General features: G+C 55.7%; 1 protein-coding gene across 1 annotated transcript; it reads left to right on the forward strand.

The window, feature by feature from the left end:
* The first annotated feature begins 584 nt into the window (after positions 1 to 584).
* Positions 585 to 11,572, forward strand: NT5C1A (5'-nucleotidase, cytosolic IA). The gene is made up of 6 exons (XM_032710021.1): positions 585 to 718; positions 6,198 to 6,365; positions 7,190 to 7,319; positions 7,603 to 7,725; positions 8,163 to 8,347; positions 8,566 to 11,572. Exons 1-6 carry the CDS (start codon positions 623 to 625, stop codon positions 8,929 to 8,931), a joined length of 1,068 nt encoding a protein of 355 aa, XP_032565912.1. The 5' UTR covers positions 585 to 622; the 3' UTR covers positions 8,932 to 11,572.
* Positions 11,573 to 15,032: the final 3,460 nt, after the last annotated feature.

Here is a 15,032-nt window from a genome sequence, read left to right on the forward strand (position 1 = left end):
GTGTCTGGACTTAATCCCACCAGCACTCCTGGGAGTGGAGAGCCTTAATTAACACCTGTGCTCATTCCATTAACTAGTGCATGGCACAGGTAACCCTGGCACGGAGCAGGGCCCCACCACACCTTTGTCCTACTGTGCTGCCACCATCGTGGCTGCTCCAGCTCCCAGCACTGACCACCCTCGTGCCCTTCCCGCTGCCCTGGCATCGGTGCCACCCTGTCCTCTCCAAGGGTGACCAAACCCTTGGCACGAGCAGGAGGTGGTGTCTACCGTGGGTGCCCCATCACATCCCTTTCCGTGTCCTCCCGGGGGGCTCCGCTGATGTCACCTTTGTCCCCAGCCCCCTCCCCTCGCTCCCGGGGGCTCTCTCTGCTTCGGAACGAGGGCTCCCGGCTCAGCTCCCCGCAGCACCCCGGTATTACCGGGCGGAGGGGAGGCGGCGGCGGCGAGGAGCGCTCGGTCCCGAAGAGGTTAATCCGTGTCCCGGTGGACTGAAACCCCGGAGCTTCATGGGATGCCTTATAAAGCGCGTTCCGCCGGGCCGGCCCCGGCTCCGGGAGCTCCCGGGACTGGCGGAGCCGCCGCCGCGCCGGAGCCGCCGGTGCCCCGGAGCCGCCGCGCTATGGAGCCGCCGGGCCCCGCCGGGGCGCCGGGCCGGCCCTGGGATGAAGCCAAGGCTTTCTACGACAACCTCGCCCCCAAGAAGAAGCCAAAATCGGTGAGAGCCCCCGAGGTGCCCAGCCGCGCTGCGCTCCCTGCCCCCGGGGGGACGCAACCCCTCTGGATGCCCCCCTCCAAACCGCGTGCCCCATCTCCTCCGGGTGCCCCCGGGTCACTCCAGGGGCCCCATCTTCTACGGGTTCTCTGTGGTCCTCCTGGGTGCCTCATCTTCTCTGGATTCCCCCGTGGAACCCCCCGGGTGTCTCTGGGTGTCCCATCCCCATCTCCTCCACACACTCTGGCGTCCCCCCCTCGGGTGTCTCTGGTTTTTCTTTGACACCCGGTCTCTGTCCAGGTCCCGGGGTCTCTCCAGATGCCCCCACTCCTCCTTGGCATCTCTGGGTTACGCTTGGTTGTCTCTGGGTTCCTGTGGGTCCCTGTGGTGTTGCCGGGTCCCTCCTGGGCTGAGGTGTCCTTGCAGAGTGGCTCCGTGTCCCATGAGCTCCCCGTCCCCTGCGCCAAGGCGAGAGGCCCTGCCAGGGACAGGAGGGGTGGCAGTGCAGGAGCAAGGGGACAGCCCGGGCGCTGAATCCCTGCCCAGAGCAGTGGGGTGTCACAGGGGTGTAGCTGCCCCTGCCAGGCTCGCCTGCTCTGGGAGATTACAGGGAAAGCCTCCGTTATCTAACCAGGGCTGAGCCTGCCGGGTTTAAACATGGGAGCGCCTGGAAGTGCTGCCGTACCTCGGGATAGCTGTGTGTGACCTCTCCACGAGGGGAGACAGCCAAGCTCTCGCTCTGCAGACCCCAGCTTGGAGCAGCCCCTGCGCTTTCCCCGCTGGGGACCCGGCTGCAGCCCCCTGTCATGGACCCGCTGCCAGCTGGCATTGCTGTGCCCTTCCCAGAGGAAGAGGGACAGCCTGGCTTGGTGGCAGGATGCAGCTGGTTGTCTTTCATGCCATGCTCTCAGCCTGTGTGGATGTCAGCCCAGGCTCCTCCTCTCCTTGCAGGCAGCTCAGTGACCAGTGCCCCCGTCTGCGCTGTCAGGGCAGGGATGGGCTTTGCTCGCACAGCAAACCAGCGGCAGGGCCAAGATCCAGGCACCCAGATCCTGAAGTCAGGCTGTGCCATCCCCCTGTGTGGGGCTGGGGATGATGCCCAGCCCCGTGCCCCTCTGTTGGGGCAGGCTGGGGGCCCTCACACAGAGCTGGGGTGCCCTGCCCTGCCCTGCCAGGCAGCTGCCAGCCCTGTGATGGATGGCTGCAGAGTTCTTTTCTGCAGCGTAAATAATGCTCTGGGAAAACTCAAAACCATCCCAGCCATTGCCCTGAACTTTAATCTGATCCCGAGCAGGGGGCTCAGAGTGCCCAGGGCTCCCTCGTGCACGCGGGAAATGGAGTTGTCAGTCTGTGCCCTTGGAGGTGCCAGGTCTGTCTGTCCTCTTGGTGGAACAGGAGCGGGTACCTGTGGGAGAGCAGGTGTGAGCTGTGGGGGCTGCTCCCTCCTGGACGTGGGCTGTGAGGTGGCAGGAGGCAGGGGGATTTTGGGGAGCCCATTCCTGGCTGGGAAATGGGTTGGTTAACAGGGCATTCCCACTTTGCAGGGGTCTCCGCTCTTCCCATGCTCCGGCTCCTGTGGCTGCTCCAGCCTCGCTCCTGCCAGCTGGGGAGGTCAGCGAAGGGATTTGTCACTCCTCAGCAATGCTGAAAATGTCCCCCAGCCTCTCTGGTGACGCCGAGTGGGGTTAATGGGAGCTGACCTTCTTCTGGCTCCCTTCCTCTGAGCACCCTGCTTGTCCCCTGCACCCTTGGGGTCCCATCCGGCTCACCAGGGTGCCTGATTTTTGGGATGCTGTAGCTGGAGTGGGGGTGATGCTTGATCCTGGAGCAAGCCTTTCTTCTTCCCCTTTCTGTGACCATATTTCACTCCAAAATCCACCTCCAAATGCTGAATTTGGTCTTCTGCAGCATCCAGGGAAGTGCCCAGAGCTGGCAGGATTCTTCCAGGATTTTAGGATCCAGCTGGGTCCAGCAGATTCAGCCCCAGGCAGGGATCGAGGGGGGGCAGAACAGGGTCCCCACTGTGGCTCCTGCCAGTGGTGGCCTCCAGGGGTGACAGTGGATCTGCTGGTGTTGGTGCCACTGTGGGCACCTGTGGCTCTTGTGGGTGGGAGGACACAGTCCCGTTGCTCATCCTGGGAGCCTGTGGGATTTCCAAATGTCTGCCTCTAATCCTTGGGGGGCTGCTTAGGATTTACATCTGATTAGAAGAGCTATTTAAAGGCCGCCAGCTGTTGGGTCTGCAGAGGGAAATGGGCTGTTTCCAGTCACTCCTGAAATACATCTTTGCCCCCAAATTGGGGGTTTGGGTCTGTGATGGGTTTTGCACTTGATGGATCTGGAGCATGTTGGAAAGGTCACTTATGCTTCTGAGATGGGCTTGGACTTTGTGGATCACCTGGAGCTGTGCCAAGGGCTGATGTCCCTCTTCAGAGGACTGGGCTGTCAGGACATGTCCCTGGTCATCCCTCCTGTTTGCCTGACCACAGAGAGGGACCCAGGATTAGGATGGGACCTTCCCCCATGCTGCTCTGCTCATACTTCTCTTAAACACATCATTAATCTCTTGCTCAGTGTTCAGGATGGGGCTGGATCTGACCTTCCCATGGGAAGGGAGAAGAGCTCACCATGAATCTCCAGGTAGCAAATTCAGTTGGATTCGGCTGAGCAGAGCCCGGGCTTGTGTTGGATGATGAGCTTTAACTGACCTTGGCTGACCTTGGATGTTGCTCCGAGGGGAAAACAGGGTTTGTGATTCAGAGTTCCCAAACCCCCAGGGGCTGGGGCACCAGGAGCAGGAGGCTGTGTTGGGATGGGGGCTGTGAGTCTAAATACACCCCAACCAGGCCTGTGAGCAGGAGCCCTCCCGTGCACGTGCTTCCTGTTAAAAAAAGGAGGGTGTTTACCTTGAAACATCACATGTTTTGGGGAAAAGTGGCATTTGTTGGGTTGTTGCAGCACTCTGATGGGGGATTTGAGGTGCCGTGGTTCCTGGAGCACTGAGGCTTTCTAAAGCCCATTTCTGAATGTTGTAATGGCCATCTGCAGTGCTAGTAGGGATGGAGAAGCATCCAAACAACCTTGAGGAGGGAACGCTTCCAAATGAAACCTCCACTTCAAAGAAATGTCAAAATGCAGATCCCTCCTCGCAGAGCAGAATTGCCTTATTTTTTAAATGTCAGCATTTCCCAGAGAACAGCAGGGCTGTTCCAGCCCAGCCGGAGCTGGGAGCTGCGTTAGCACCCGGGTGAGACTTTCCTGCCTGAAGTGCTCCAAAGGTGCAAATCTTCCTTGGCAGGAGCCGACAGGATCCGGCAGGTCCCATTCCCAAGGGCCAAGCTTCCTGCCCGCGGGCACCTGGGGCTCCAGCAGCCCACGCTGGGGCAGAGTCAGGCCCCAAGCTTATGGTTATTTTTATTGCTGTGTTTATTACCTCTTAAATTAACCTCCTGGAGGCTGGTGACTTTAAGTGGCGGGGAAGGGACCTTGAGCAGCCTGTTGCTGTTGTGCAAGGTGTCCCCTCAGGGTGCAAGGTGTGTGTGTGTGTGTGGAGACAGAGATGGAAATTCCCTCTGGGCACCCCACTTGGCTTGTGGCCCCAAACATCCTTCTGGCCCCCTTCTTTGTCTCCGTGCTGTTACGTGTGGGCTGCTGACCTGTTTTCTCTCCCAGGGATCTTCCTTCAGGGCTGGTTCTGGAAGATGCTTTGCCCTGTGGTCCGTCGGGGACCAGGATCAGGGAGCAAACACCTGGCAGCTTTCCTACAGACCCAGCACTGCAGGGAGTCAGGAGAAGGATGGAGAGGCAGGACTCCAGCTAATGGCCGGATGTCCCAAGACCTTTAGTAGTTATTAATATTTTCAGCTAATAAATGGCCCATGTCACCAGAGTTATTAATTAATGAGTTGAAGTGCCAAGACTTGGCCTGTAACCAGTTAATAGCTGACACCCCTTGGGGAGCTGAACATAATTGGAGACCTGGCCCTGGTTCACTTGGAGCAATGCTGATGCCATGGATCAGCTCCTGCGTGGACCTGGGTGATCCTGCATGTCCTGGGGGTTGTTCCCTTGCTTTCCTTAAGGAGCCACTTCCAAATGGGATCATGTTTCTTTGCAAATGCTGCAGGAAAGGGATCCCTGTGGCTGTAGTGATGTTCTCAGCCTGACCTAATCTGTGTCTCATCCTGATCACCTGCTGCTGAATTGCTTGGCTGGGGATTTTGGGAATTTGGGGACTGATGCAGCCTTGGAGAGGGGACTGACTGTGCTGCAGGGCTGGCCTTGGGCACTGCTTACAGGGGTGTTTGGTGCTGGGAATGGGATGGAGGCTCCCAGTGACTCATTCCTGGGTGTGTCTCCATGCCGGGCTGGGGGCAGAGCGAGTCCCAGGGCAAGCCCAGCCCTGCGGGGAGTGAATCCCCAGTGTGGATGGGGTACCTGTCCTTGCCAGGCTGCTGTTCCTGTAAAGCTCAGCCCTAGGCAGGGTGGGAGCTTGAACTTTGGAGCACCTGGGTGTGTGGAGCAGCTGGCAGAGGCACCCTCCACCCCCTGGGCAAACGGCATTGCCAGAGGATTACTCACGGGGTAATGCCATAGAGGATCCTGGAGATCACAGAGGAGTGGTTTCTGCAGTGCTGACACCTGGATTTCACAGGCTTCCTGCAGAGATGCATCCCTGAGCTCCCAGGGAGCCCCCGAGGCCTGTCCTGCTCCCTGGACTCGCTGCAGGCTCTGCTGGGGACAGGGTTCCCTGTGCCACTGTCCCTCTGTAGGATTTGCTGTCCTGGCAGTGAGCATTCCTCATTGGCCACCAGTAATTAACTTATTTTTGTGCTTGCAAGTGACTGATGGGGATTAACACCTCCCTGCCCTCTAAGGGGAGAGGGACATCGGGTGGGGGTCAAGATGAGATTGACTTTCCCAGTGTTCCCTCTCTCCCTGCCAAGTCCCACTGGAGGTGCCTTGTTGACTTGAGTGGATTTTGGATCAAGCCTTCGAACATTAATAATAATGACACATAAATCATTGCCTGCACCACCTGTTTGTCATGTTTCCACCCACAATAACTCTATCAAGTGTTTTTAGGAGCTGAGCTGGCGTGGGTTGTTTGTCACATCTGGACGGCATCACGGGATGCGGATCTGGCTGAGCCGCAGAGTGTTTTTTCCTGGCTGGGGGGTGGGAAAAGCCACAAAAATCCCTTCTGCATGAGGCTGAGTGGTTCTCCTGGGGCAGTCCATTGGACCTGAGAGCCTGCTTGCAGTGGGAATGCTCGGGAGCGGGATCGCAGGTATCCCAAAGGTGTGGGGGCGGCGCGTCAGGCGCATCGGGAGATCGGGGTTGCAGCTGCCCCTTGTCCTCAAAATCACTACGGAGGTGTCACCCACCCCCTGGCCCTTCATGCTGGGAGTGAAGAGATGCCAGCCCAGGGAGCAGGGCTGGGAGCAGGGGCTGCCTCCCCAGCTTGTCCCTCTGCCCACAGCCCAAGCCGGAGAACGCCATCACCATCGCCGTGTCCTCGCGGGCGCTGTTCCGCATGGAGGAGGAGCAGAAGATCTACAGCGAGCAAGGGGTGGAGGCCTACGTGAAATACCAGCTGGACCACGAGAACGAGCCCTTCCTCCCCGGGGCTGCCTTTCCCTTTGTCAAGGTGAGCGTCCACCCACCTAAGGTGAATCAGCACGGTGGTCCTCACCCAAAAATTCCGGGGGGAGGGGAGTGCTGTGGGATGCTTGCATGGGGTCGGGATGGAGACGAGCAGTGTGGCAGAAGGGATGCAGCCACAGAGCAAACAGAGGTCAAATAAACCTCCTGGCAAGTGATGTTGCTGCTTCCAGGGCTGAGCAAATGCTGGATTTTGGCAACTGAGCCCAAGAACTGAAAAAATCATCTCTTTGGATCATATTTAGAGTTTCCCTTTAGGGAATTCTCATAACTTTAAAAAAACTATTATTATTATTACAATTTATTTATTCTTGTAAACTGGCTGAGTTTAGCCTTGCTGCAGAGTCAGCCAATTTCTAATTTTGACGTGTTGAAATGAGGCATTTCAAACTTGAAAAATATTTTCCAGTCTCTTCCCCAGTTTCTCTGGATTTAGTGCAGCTTTGGGTGCTCGCTGGAGCAATCTCTTGCCCGTTCCCAATGAATAAACTAATCCACTTGGTGGAGAGAGACTTATTCTATTGCTGATTTCTTGAAAAACACTTATCTGTAACTCAGAGCTAATTTATTCTCATTTCTTAAGCTCGAAACCTTTCATGTTTGAAAACAGAAGAGCAGCTATGTGGGTTTTTCCCCCCCCAAAATCAGTCTGTTTTTTCCCAGTTGATTCTGGCTTGGCTCGGGGTGTAGCTGGGGTTGGGCCAGATCCCTGGTTTGGTGAACAGGAGTGTTTTGCTCGGTGGGAGGGGGGGTCAGGGCCACGCCTGGGGCTCGCTGACACTCCCCCCCCCTCACCCTGGGGTGCTGCAGGCACTGGAGGCAGTGAATACACAACTGAGAGAGCTCTACCCTGACAGCGAGGAGCTCTTTGACATCGTCCTCATGACCAACAACCACGCCCAGGTTGGGGTTCGCTTGATCAACAGCATCAACCACTATGGTAAGTGGGGAGGGGAGGCGTCCTTTGCTTGGTACCAAGAGAAGGAAAGGTTTTCTCCTGTCTCCTCCTGCCAACCACCCTCTGAGCCCATTTCTCCCAGATTTCCTGGGTGTTGAGAGCAGGAGTTGGCCGGTGCTGAGGTGCTCTGGCTGCTGGCCCTGCTGTTGGGCAGCAGAGCCAAAATTAGCCCAGTCCTGCCTGCTCTGGGGATGCCACGGGGAGCAGCAGGTCAAGGCTTGTTCGGGGGGCACCAGGGCTCACCCCGGGGTCTGTCTGCCCTCAGATCTGTTCATCGAGAGGTTCTGCATGACGGGAGGGAACAGCCCCATCTGTTACCTCAAGGCCTATCACACCAACCTCTACCTCTCCTCCGACGCCGAGAAAGTGAGTGGGGCCATTGAAGAGGGTGAGTCTGGGGTCCAGCCTGGGGGGGGGAAGTGGGGGGAGCCTGGAGCCCTCAGGGGGTTGGTGCCAGAAGCAACAGCTCCAATATCCATGTCCCTACGTTACTATGCAATTCAGGTTTGCCTTGTCCCACATCTTCGAAGCTCCAAAGAGCCTCTAGTTTCCATAGAAATAAGCTTTTCCACGAGCTCCACAGCTCTTCCAAGGCAAAGGCGGTGTTTTTGCTCATTAGTTCTCGTATGCAAAGGGTGGTTTGTCATCTGGGGATTTGTTTTTGCTGTAAAAGGTCTCGGGGCCAAGCTGCAGGCGCTGCTGGGTGCATTTCCTTGCGGTGTTTGCTTCCAGCCCGTCGTGTTTTGCTCTGCTCCTCAGTGGACGCGCCACGAGGACGGATCCTTGGGTAACTGCCACCTCTTGCCTCACGCTTTACCTCTGCAGGGATTGCTGCAGCCACCATCTTCAGCCCCAGCAGAGACCTGGAGGTGTCAGAGAACCAGCTGCGGGTGGCGTTTGACGGGGACGCCGTGCTCTTCTCGGACGAGTCGGAGCAGATCGTGAAGGCTCACGGCTTGGACATGTTCTTTGAGCACGAAAAGGCTCACGAGAACAAGCCTCTGGCACAGGTAGCGCTGGGGTGAAGCCAGGAAAAGGCTCTGGGAGGGAGGCAGCCCTCAGGGATGCTCTCACCTCTGGGAACAAGGCAGAGATGGGGGTGTGAGGCGGGGTAGGTCAGCAGCTGCTGGCCCATGGGATGGCTGTGGTGGGGCCCCTGCTGTCGTTTAGGGAGGAAGAAGGATGGCATGGAAGTCTGCAAAGTGATGTTTTCTCCTTGCTTCATCAGGGACCCCTGAAGGGCTTCCTGGAGGCCCTGGGGAAGCTGCAGAAGAAGTTCTACTCCAAGGGGCTGAGGATGGAGTGTCCCATCCGCACGTACCTGGTCACTGCCAGGAGCGCGGCCAGCTCGGGCGCCCGGGCCCTAAAGACTCTGCGCAGCTGGGGCCTGGAGACGGACGAGGCTTTGTTCCTGGCCGGGGCTCCCAAGGGGCCTCTGCTGAGGAAGATCCGCCCCCACATCTTCTTCGACGACCAGATGTTCCACGTGGAGGGAGCCAAGGAGATGGGCACCGTGGCCGCCCACGTCCCCTACGGCGTCGCCCAGAAGCACAAGCGGCCGGCGCAGGAGAAGCAAACCCCCAACAGTAAATAATGGAACTGGCTGGTCCCACAGCCCCTGGCATGGACCTCATCCCGTGTGTGTCACACCCCCAGCGGGGTTGTGGTCTGCAAGGCAGAGAGCGTTTGACCCGGGGAACGTGAGTTTATTCCCCAGCAGGAGCCGTGTCAGGGGCACGGAGGGAGGAGGGGGCTGATGAAACGCTTCCTTTCGCCTCTTTTAATTGGGGTGCTGTGGTGGTGTCCCTGTCCCTCGTGGGACTGGGGACTCCTCTGTGCCAGGCATCCCATGAGCCGTTTTCCCAGTTTGTCCGCGCGCTCTGCGTTTGCTTCAGGCAAAATCCCTCGAGGATGGATCCACCTTGTGTGGACTCTTTGTGCCAGGCAGGTTTCACCTATTGGTCTTTATTTAAAACCCCAGGTAACTCCCAGAGACTTTGACTTCCAGGGCAAATGTTTAGGCTGAACTGGAAAGTGGGGAGCACCCAACAACCTCTCTTGCAGCTTTGAAACAGAATGTCCCTTTTAACTAAAATTAAACCATAGTATTGTGTCTTCCCAGACTCAGCTTCTGCTTCCCTACTAGAAAATATTCAATATCTGTCCTTTCAGCAAGATTTTGCCATCTGAACAGCTTAAATTTGGAAAAATAGAAACAAATACTTACACATTAAAATGAAAAAATCTTGTTTCCTGCTTGGAGCTTTGGGCTAATGCATTGTTGGCCCAGGTTTTTGTATTTGGGTTTCACACTTGCATGATTTAGCACTTGAAAATAATAATCTTGGTGAGGCATCCAAAGCCCAGCTCATCCCTGAGCCATCCAGGGGCTGCAGACACATGCCCAGGGCTTGAATTAAGTTAAAAGCAGGCCCTGATATATTAGGGACATCATTTGAAGTCCATTTAGGTAAATCTGCAGAGAATTTCAGCCTGGGGATTTTAATTAAAGGATTTTTTTTTTCCCTTTCTAGGCTGAGCCCATATGAGTTGATAATCTTTTTCTCCTCAGCTTCTTAAAACCTCTGGTGTTTCCTAAAATAGGCACCTCTGCTAGTGATGCTGTGAGAGAGCCAAATCTCTGATTAAAAAAACAGGCTGAGAGATCAATTGGAGAGAAACTAGTGTGAAAATCACACTGACATTTCTGCTCAAAGCCCTGTTCCAGAGGACACCCTCAGGAGGAAAATTTAAAGATTATTTCTTCCTTGTGGTTTTTTTTTTTCCCTTTTTTTTTTTTTTTTTGTACTACACCCCACAGTGTAGGAGGAAGTGTAGCAGGAAGGATGCTCAGTATTATCAGTTTGTAGTTTTCTACAAACTCCATGGGCTGAAGTTTCCCAAGGTGTGTGTCTGCCTCTGCCTCTTTCCAGGGAAGTATCAGCTCAAAGAGTGAGGCTGGAGCTTGAGTTATTGCACTTTTGAGGAATATATAAACAAGCTGGTGATGCCTTCAGTGGCTTGGCAGACTTTTCTCATTGCACTAAATCCTGCTCTAGCAGTGAAGAGCAAATTGCACTTTTTTCCCCCCAAACTCTTTGACAGACTGTTCTTTGTCACATCTGGGTGACAAAGACCTCAGAGGAAGGTCTAAAATCCAAACAAACAAAGAAAAAAATCTTGAAAGACGTTGAGTATCTTGGTAACACAACCATTAACATTCAGGTTTATAGAAAGGTCTCGTCTTTTTGATGCGAACCCAAGATTTTGGGATCTTGGACTGGGTCTTGGAGACCTTTTTGGCAGCTGGGAGGGGAGCACAGCCTGGCCTCCCAGTAAACATCTCCAAGGTGTTTCCTGAAGATCTGCACTGTGGAAGCCCAGCCAAGCCCAGCTTGCACACGGGAGGGGATGGAATTGTCAGCCAGCCCTTGGGAGCAGGGCAGGGTGCCAGTGGGATTGGATACAGGGTGCAAGCACGGCCACTGGGGTGGGTGGTTGCACTGGGTGCCGTGGGGAATGCGTTGGATGATCCAGAGGCAACGTTGGTGTTGGCAGGGCTGGGCTGGCAGGAGGAGATGGATGCCCTGTCTGGAGGTGCTGTGAGCTCCAGGGAAGTATGCACGGTGATTTTGGGGCACAGCCCTGCATCTCAGCAGCTTTCCTGCTACCTTTCCGGGCCCTGAGATGCACAAGGAGCTGGGTGTGAGCTGAGGGCAGGGTTTTAGTGACTGTGCTTAGGGTCTTCCTGCTGCCAGGGCAGCTTAGGGGCTCACTGGGAGACATGAGACTCAGGAAATGGGCCCCAGGTGAGGCAAACCTCCCTTCTCCCCCCTTGAGTCCTTCCCAAGTGGGGATTTCCGTTCCTGCAGTGGCTGCCCTATTTGCTTTTATCCACGTGGCTTCTTGTGTTTTTATCTCCTCCATCACTACAACTGGCAGACATGGACTTGCTGCTTGTGTGCTTTCCTCGTGTGCCCACCTGCCATGTCCCCTCGGGCTGGGGGTGTGATGGGGTCCCTGGTTCTGGCTCCATGGGCTGGGCACATCTCCCACCTGGATGGGCCAGTGCAGTCGTGCCTCTTGTGCTGTCCTGGCTGACAACTGGACTTTCCTGCTGCGTGTTGTTGCCCTGGGTTTCACTTCATTGTCCTCCAGTGTGGGTTTTTTTTTTTTTTTGCCATGTTAATGAAATCCCTCGGGGTGTTTTTCTGTAATAAACCGTGTTGGTCCCAGCCCGGCTCCCTCAGTCGCCTTTCTCACAATGAGTATTTTGGCTGTCTGGGGTCCCTGCTTGGGACCTCCCAGGTTTTAGGAGGGTGGGGTGGGGGCAATGAGAAGCTTTTGGGGATTTAAGGGAATTCAGAAAATGTAATTAAAGCACCTAATTTGGAACTGGAAACCTCTGGGAGAGGTGGGATTCCAGAGCTGAGATGTGTGGTGATACAAACACCTCCCTCTGTTTCGTGAAAGGCTTTTGTGGGAACCTGGATTCGTGATGAAGCCCTGGATAAAAATACAGTTTGGCAGAAGACTTTTGTCAAGTTGATCTTCTCTCAGCCAACAGGTGGGAGGCAGCAAAAGCTTAACAGAGGAGATTTATTGCTGCTGAAGTACCGGGTTTATCCGAGTAGCGACACTGCAGTTCTGGTGTTGGCTCCTCCCTGCCAATAAGGGGAACAGATGGGTTAAGGGGAAGCAACAAATTCTCCATCCAGCACCAAATATAGCCAAGGAATGTCCATAGGCCCCGGGGCAGCATCCCTGCTATGGGTGTTCATTTAAGGGATGGATGGCCCTCAGCAGAGAGTGTTTTGTTTGCTGGAATGCCTTCCCCCAGCCCATCCCCAGTCCTGCATGTTCTTCCACCAGATGCCTGGAGGAAAAATCAAATTCCAGCAAAAATTCCGGCCTGTGTTGCACCAGTGAAAGTCCAGGTGGGTCCATCCACTCCTGAGAGGTCAAGATGTCCACACCAAGGCCAAGAGCTGCCTCTGATGCAAAAACCACCCCAAACTCCTCGACTCTGAGGGTTGACACCAGGGCCAGGGAGGGTCATGGAAGGACAGGGGCCAAGGCTGTGCAGGGTGGGAAGGGGGAGGTTTGTGCAGGTGGGTCTGGGATGTTTTGTCACTGCTTTGCTGCAAGCCTGAGGTTTTGTTTCTGTTGCCTATTTCCCAAGCTTTTTCCTTTGCCAGCATTGCAGGGCTCTGCAGTGAGAGTGCTTTGAAATGGAGCCCATGGAGGAGGAGAAGCGGAGGCAGAGCTGATAGGGAATTATGCTGCCACTCAGCAATTGTCAGTGCAGATGTTCCCGAGGTAATCACAGCCTTAGCAAAACTGCTTTTCATGATGAATCCGGGATTTAACCCCAAGAACTTGTAGGGTGTCTCGGTGAGGGTGGGACACCCCTGATGACCAGCTGCATGGCAGGGAGGTCAGGCAGAGAGTGGACTCTGCTCTCCTCATCCTTCATGTGCATCAGGTAAGTCATGACACCTCCCTGCCTCAGTTTCCCCACCACCATGACAGAGATCAGAATGAATTATAAAATCACAGATTGGTTTGGGTTGGAAGGGACCTTAAAGCTCTTTGAGTTCCACCTCTCTGGCATGGGCAGAGACACCTTCCATTAGACTAGGTTGCTCACAGCCCCGTTCAACCTGGCCTTGGACACTTCCAGGGCTGGTGAATCCAAAACCGATGAATGATCCAGAGGGAATGTCAAGTCTGAAGGATGACTCTAGCTCCTTGGGGAGGGAAAGCAGAAATCCAGGAGTACTCTGAAGTGCAGTGAACCCTGTGTCACTGCAGGTACCCGTGTGTAGGGGCCACGCAAATACAGGACTGTCCCAACAATCCCATAGTGTTGGCCGTGAGGGGTCCCAGGTGGGAACTCCACTCCTCCCTGCAGTCCCTTTAGTTTTACATCTTTCATGGACTGTGGAATAGGCTCCAACACACACAATCAGGGACCTGCAGCCATCCCAGGGGGCTAAAATGTCAGGGCAGGGGACCTGGTGACAGGCTGACAGAAACACCCTGAGTTGGAAGAGTAGATAAGGGGACCTGGCGGCAAGAGAACAAGCAAAGGGCACTTGCTATCAGCGCTAGCGGGGCCGTGCCAGGATTTGAACAGCCTGACCATCTCGTTCCTTCGACACCGCTATTTATAGCCCTGTCTGCTGATGCCTCTGTCACCGGTGCCTAAAATGGTTCCCCCGAGTGCAGCCAGGGCTGGGCTCGGCCACCCCGTGCTGCCGAGGCCACCGACGAAGCCGTGACTCAACGGGGCGCGTGTGAAGCCGCTTCACCTCCCCGCTGACGGAGGAAAGCGGCGTCTCCCGCTGCCAAGAGGCAGCTCCACGCCGGGCCAGCTCCTTGGAAGATGCACCAGACAGTTTCTGCTTCGGGCCTGGCCCCTCGCCAGAAGGAGTCAACGGGGTACATACACCCATCCTTGCACTTTTCTCCTGCCTTCCCCCCAGAACTGGGAATTGGCCGGCTCTGACTGGGAACCACTGGTCTCCACAGCTTGGTGTTGGTCCTTAAGGTAGCTGTGGGATAACTCCATGGGGATAGCTCAGTGGGAATAACTGCCACCCACGCTGGTGGGAATAACCCTTTGGTTACTGGGCTGGAGCAGCACCAAGAGGGCAAAGATCTTGTAACTGCAGAGCAAATCCACCCAGCCCTATTCCCTCTCTGGAGATCCCCCTTTTAAAAAACTGCCTTGTTTTCCCAGTTCTGCCCAGACCAGTGAGCGACGGAGGCGGAGATCTTTCTGTCCTGGCGTTTTCCCATTCCTGCAGTGAAGGTTCTGTTACCAGGGCTGCACTTCAAAGCATTGCTGGCAGCACTCTGCCGGATAGGACTGTGCCATAATCCCCCAGGGAGGAGAGGAGAGGAGGGGGTGTCAGTACCTAACGGGGCTCCAAGAGGGCTGGAGAGGGATTTTGGACAAGGGCATAGAGTGACAGGACTAGGGGGAATACTTTTAAGCTGAATGAGGGCAGATTTAGATGGATATTAGAAGAAATTCTTCCCCGTGAAGGTAGTGAGGCCCTGGCACAGGTTGCCCGGAGAAGCTGCAGATGCCAGGGAGGATAAATGAGGGAAAATTTGCTCCAAATGCCCTATGAGGGAAGCCTGGCTCTGCCAGCCCCTTGCAGCACTGGCTTTTGGGCTGCATCTGGTGGGAACTGGAGCACGGGTGGACGTGGTTGTGTGAGCAGGAATTCACACCCATCCCGGTGGGGATGTGTCTACCCCAGGGAACAGGGGGCCTGTTCCTGCTGCCACAGCTGTGGGGACTGGGACGGGGATGGGGCCAGGGGTAGGGAGAGGCACCGGCACAGTTGTGGTGCTGAGTGGGTGCCACGAGAGGGCGTGAAGGGCTTTGTGGCGCAGCCACGGGGTGACATGGTGGCTGGTGTCCCCCTCCCTGGTGTCCTTTGGGGGCCAACGTGCCCCAAGTGTCACCGCCACCTTCTGTGGTGCTGCCTGGTGCTCCTTCCCCTTCAGGTGTGTTTGGGGAGCGTGTGAATGGGTGTCTCTGCCTCAGCACAGCCCCGGGGGCCACATTAGCCCCCAGGTGGTCCCCAACCCACCACCTCGCTGGGTATGACCCCCACGGGTGGCTGCTTGAAGCCCATCAAGCTGGGCATGAAGAGGTTTTCCTCAGTTCCAGTTCTG

The sequence above is a fragment of the Chiroxiphia lanceolata genome, chromosome 24 (genome assembly GCF_009829145.1).
Source record: "Chiroxiphia lanceolata isolate bChiLan1 chromosome 24, bChiLan1.pri, whole genome shotgun sequence".
NCBI classification, from domain to species: domain Eukaryota; kingdom Metazoa; phylum Chordata; class Aves; order Passeriformes; family Pipridae; genus Chiroxiphia; species Chiroxiphia lanceolata.

Coding starts and splice junctions, on each gene's coding strand:
- NT5C1A (XM_032710021.1), top strand. CDS start 623: ATGGAGCCGCCGGGCCCCGCCGGGGCGCCGGGCCGGCCCTGGGATGAA. Junction 719..6,197: donor CCAAGAAGAAGCCAAAATCG/GTGAGAGCCCCC, acceptor CTCTGCCCACAG/CCCAAGCCGGAGAACGCCAT. Junction 8,348..8,565: donor AGAACAAGCCTCTGGCACAG/GTAGCGCTGGGG, acceptor TTGCTTCATCAG/GGACCCCTGAAGGGCTTCCT.